At 46.7% G+C, this 5242-nt stretch overlaps 1 protein-coding gene across 1 annotated transcript in view; it reads right to left on the bottom strand.

The window, feature by feature from the left end:
• SLC5A1 (solute carrier family 5 member 1) overlaps positions 1-5242 on the bottom strand; it is a 44020-nt gene that overhangs the window by 9666 nt on the left and 29112 nt on the right. The window contains exons 11-12 of the mRNA XM_019506854.1: positions 2844-2994; positions 2071-2239 (exon numbers count right to left, since the gene is read on the bottom strand). Of these exons, the coding sequence (XP_019362399.1) occupies positions 2071-2239; positions 2844-2994 (320 nt within the window). The remainder of the gene's footprint in view (positions 1-2070; positions 2240-2843; positions 2995-5242) is intronic.

The raw sequence follows: 5242 nt of genomic DNA, 5'->3' as shown, positions 1-5242 counted from the left end.
GTTTCAGTATTTTCACAGGTCTCACTGATCAAATGACGTCAAGGAATGGCATTTGTATAGTGGAGCACAAAATGATTCCTGCAGGTAGGAGGGGAAATGTGCAATGAGTTTAATTAGATATCTAAGTTTCTAAACAAATAAGTAAATAAAAAAGTTTGCATGGATGGCAATCATAATCACGAAACATGAATGCGCACAAATATTGTGCACATCTATTTAAATATCACTTACGACAATTCCCTTTCCCTTCCAAGCCAAGCCCCATCATTTAGTAGAGAGGGGCCAAGGCTGCCAAAACCTACTCGTTGTTCCCTCCCTACATTAAAAAAACATTGTTCAATCAAGGCAAAAAACAGAAACAAGAGCAAAAAAACTGCACTGCTTCACCCAGTCTCACTCCCTGCCAGAGGGGGCCCTTGCGTGTTCCCTTTGGCTGCTGCTTGCCCAGAGCAGCTTCCCCAGTGGGGCCTTTCCTCTCCAGCTTAGCTGGCCATGTGGTCTGCCAGCTCAGCCTCCAAGTGCTCCCACCCCAGGTTCAGCCCCAGCAAGCAAGCGAGCAGTGTTGGCAGCCCTGGGGTGCTGTTCCAGTCCATGATTTTGTCGTTACAAAAATAAAAGGTATGCTCATAATCAGAATATGGTAATCTTTTCCTAGTCTGCATTTAGCCAAAACTTAGAACATCACATCCATTTTTCCCCAGTAGTTATTCAGAGTGTACCATGGATGAATCCCTGAGGAACTTGTTCAGTTTTTGATCAGCCCTTAGTCAGGCTCAATACCAGTTGAAGTCACTGGAAGGCTCTCTGGATTAATGAACACAGGGTGTCTGAGAGTCAGCCATGCTACAACCCAAAATGGAAGATTCCTGTTTAGAAAATGCATACTATTATTAAGACATGCATTGGTAGCAAACTGAACCAATCTCCAAAAAATCATGAGCGGTAGAAAGGAGTCAAAACCTAGAAAACTCCAACCCCCACCCCTGGAAATTTAGTGTTGGTCTTTTTCCTCTCTCAGCTTTACTCATTGTAGCATCTGTGCATTTTCCAGACATCAGTGAATTTATCCTCTTGGGATAAATCTGCTCTGGGAGGCAGGAAATTATAATTATCCCTAATATTACAGGTGGGAAAGCTGAACTTCAGAGCAGTTGTCAGGCTGATTTTAAGAGACGCCAAGCACCACAGCTCCCACTGGCTTCTTAAAGCCTTTGAGTGTTCAGTTCTTCTGATATTTAAACCATCAGTGACGTGCCCAAGTTCTCATTGGATAGAGATGGGAGTAGGAACAGGACTGGAAAGGGCTCCTGAACCACTGAGTTCAGTCCGGTGGGTTTGCAAGTGACCATTAACTAAAGGAATCCCCCAAATCACCACTTTACACCCTTAACCACAACTACCATGATCAGTAGCCAAAACAGCAAGAGAGGTCCACAACCTGCCACAGTCAAAAGCCAGGGAAATTATGACATTACCACTGCCCTGCCACAGAAAAGGACAAAATCCACCAGCTGTCCATACCGATCTGACCTTGAGGAAGAATTACTTTGACCCAAATTTGGCAGCTGATATGATGTGAAATGGAAAAGCAAGATCCTATAAGCCAGGAATCTCTATATAGAACTCAGATCTCCCAAGTTCCCACCCAGAATCTGGACCACGGGACGGACGGACAGACTGCCTGTTTGCTGAACGTGGTAAGGACTTGCTTTCAACTCTTAAATCCCTAGAACCCACCCACTTCAGCGCAAGGCGCAGTGAAGCAGTAAGTGGCCCCAGCTTCACAACTGTTTAGGAGTCAGTGAACTATAGTTAAGGTCATACTGATTTGTCTGTCCGTACTGTATGGGATGAAGGAGGATTCTTCTGCTTAATAAAGGGGCCCTTCTAAAATGCTCAGATCTGGAACATCAGACCATGGGCTATGGAAATATTAGACTCCAGGCTGAAGCAAGAGTAAGACAACAGCCTGATTGAAACGTCATTTTGAAGCAAAGGTGGGTTGTCTCAGGACCTGAAGGATTGTCCTTTGTGAACTTTTACCCAAACCACTCTTTTAATTGTACTCACCTCCTCATTGACCCTCTTGCAAAAGACAGCAAGCAGGAAGACAGCAGCAATGGGTGGCCCCAGGTAGCTGGTGATAGACTGGATATAATCAAAGAGCTGTCCACTTTGAGCTGACTGCACCACAGGAACCCAAGCAATGCTGACTCCAATTAAAACTAAGATGAATATCCTGTAAATACAGCCCGACATAACAAAGTTAAACCCCTGTTTATAAATGTCACAAATACAGAAATCAAAAATGAATCAATCAACAATTTAACAATTCATTTTATATTCCCACCAGTTTTAAAATACCAGGAAACCCAACAGCCCTGAGGAAGCTCTGCTAGTTTCATCAATTGCCAGTCCACCCATTGAGAGAAAACCACAATCAAAACAATCAGAAATCAAGAATAATAAGCTGCTTGTGAACACAGCAAGCCATGAAACCACAGACACAGATCAACAGCAAAATCACCAGCACAGATAATATATTGATGCTGTAGCTTTTTGTAACTAGGATCTGTAGGGAATAAGTACATTGGATTTAACTACCCCATGTGCATCACCTTTAAATAGGAAGGGGGTCTGAAACAGGCTCCAGGGAATTCCCAGAAAACATGTGATTAACCTTTCTGGCCACAAGAGGTCACTGCTGCACCACATGGATACAGCAGAAGGGTGGCTCGTCAAGGCACTCGTTTGTCCTGGGCTATCAGGACTACAAAAAACCCAACGCTGCCTCTAGCATCCGTTACATTTCTAATGCTGGAGAGAAGCCCTGTGACATTTACCTTCCAGCTAACATGAGCTCCTTCTCAGATGCCTGCTTTCGTATTTTGGTGTAGATATCCATGGTGAACAGAGTGCTAGCGCTGTTAAAAATGGAAGTCAAGGAGCTCATGAGAGAGGCCAGCATGACTGACAACATCAGACCTCGCAAACCTGAAACACAGAGAGAGACAGTTCACACTACAAGCCGGACAGGTCATGCACTGAGGAAACTCACTAAGCAACAGCACTGGGTGCGTGGGCTGACCTGTCCAACCCAACCAGCTGTCATCAGATGAAGTATTTTCAAGTCATGACACCTCCATGACACTGTACTGGGAAGTGAGCAGAATTGTGCCTGCCAGGGTTTGAAAAGACAGAACTTGCAGTCTTTTCAAAATTAAATCCCCAAAAGTTGGCATCCATATGCCAAAAGAAAAGTCCCTGGGCTGTTGGCATATGGATACCACCTTTGTGGATTTAATGACGCAACAGTTCCTTGTATATAAGCTTCCTGGGTTACAGACCTGCTCTACTATTCTCCAAGCTTAAGTTCCCTGATTAGATTCTTGACCACCCAGAAAGAAAGGAAAAAAAAAGCATTCAGGAACAGTAACCCCGACCAGACCCACTATCATCCCTGCCTTGTAGAGATGGTAAGTCTCCAATATCTGGTTCACGGTAGTTTCTATGCCTACCTTTCCTATTGTCTGGTGTGCTTTGATTTCCCACCTGAGCTGGCTACTTTCTCACCTCTTTCTGTTATAAGTCCTTAACCCAAGTCTGCAAGCAGCTGAGGCCCATTTTTCTCACCATGTTACTTCCCACAGAGGTGCAATGTTCTCAGCATGCATTGAGCCTGGGCACTCTCAAACCCTTCTCCAGTCTGCCAAACTATTATATTAGGGTCCACTAAAGATCCAACATGTACAGGACCCAAGTTTCCCCCAGCCACTTTCCCAGGAACAGCACCCTTTTTCAAGAGAAGTTGCTAGTGAAAAGTGAGGGATGCAGGCTTCAGGATGAGTTCAGCACAACCCACCTCCCCAAGGTAGCTGGTCCTAGTACTGACAGTTCAGCAGCAGCCTCCTGCGTCTGATCTAAAGCCCCCTTCTTAGCGGTTCTTTTGCAAGTCACAGGCATAATAAACGCCAAGTTTCTTTAAAAGAGATGCTCTGGTTCAAACAGACATTAATTCAGGGGAGTCCTCTGGCCTATGCTTTACAGCAGGGCAGACTTGGTGATCACTGTAATCCCTTCTGATCTTACTGTCTCTGACACACTGGATGTCTGCAGGTTTCTCTTTCTTCCCTGTACGTATGCCTGCCTCCCTACAGGAAGGAGCATTGTTCTGTAATTGAATAAGCCCAATATAAGGAATCCATGGCTGCACACCAGGAGGGCTGCATTTTCTCCTCCCAGTGGGTTTAGCAGAAATCCTGGCAGAAACATCCTTTTAGTAGCTGGTAATTGAAGGTCAGGTTCAGTCCTTACATAAGCCAGCACAAGCACTATTTTACCATCTGATATTTGCAAACATTGGTGGCCGCTGTATAACTATTTGGCACCAACAGCCATAACAAAGGCTACAGCACTGCAGTCAGCAGCCCCTTAACACATTATGTGTAGAAATGTGATGTATGTAATGGAACGGTGTTAGGGCCTCCCATAGCTGAAGGTAGGTGCTGATGTCAATTCAGACCAAACAATAATGCAGACCCTTGGTTCTGGCAGCTGAATTCCAAGCCAGGGAAGCTAGTAGAGCTGTGCAAAGCTTTGGGTGCTGATTTGATTTGGAGGAGATTTGGCCCAGTTCAGTGGCCAAATCTCCAAATCGAATCAGAAGACCACTTAAAAGATCCAAATCAATTTGAAGCTCTCCAAGTCGATTCAGAAAAGATTCGGAGAGCTTCAGTGATTTGGGCAGTCCCTGCTCACTGCCACAATGAGCTGGACCCAGACTCTGAGCTGGTAAGTACGGGGTGGGGGAGAGAAGGCTGGAGGAGGGGACCGTGGGGGGACCCCTGCCATGCCCCATCCCCTGTCTGCTCCTACAGCAACCCTGAGTGCCCCCCGGCCTCTAGCTGCTCTCCCAACTCCCCCCCGCCCTGATCCCGGTTCTTTAAAAAGAAAAAAAAAGCCCCCATTCACCAGCTGCTGCAGCAGCCATAGGGGCTTCTGGGGGCTCATGGCAGAGCCCCCATGCAGCATGGGGAAGTTGGGGGCAGTGGGAATTGCCCCCTGCTGGGCAGGAGCCGGTGAATTGGGGCTTTAAAAAGGGCTGGGAGCTGGGTTGGGTGGTGCAGCCATGGCGGGGCCGGGTAAGCAGGCGAGGGTTGGGTGGCTCATGGCCGAGCCCCCCGTGCAGCATGGGGCAATGGGGAGCAACAGGGATTGTACCCCCACAGGGCAGCAGCTGATG

Source organism: Gavialis gangeticus, unplaced genomic scaffold (assembly GCF_001723915.1).
Source record: "Gavialis gangeticus isolate Ggan-Ray unplaced genomic scaffold, GavGan_comp1, whole genome shotgun sequence".
In the NCBI taxonomy this organism is placed as follows: Eukaryota; Metazoa; Chordata; order Crocodylia; family Gavialidae; genus Gavialis; species Gavialis gangeticus.
Note: the sequence above shows the minus strand (reverse complement) of the source record. Positions and strands in the feature narration are given on the sequence as shown.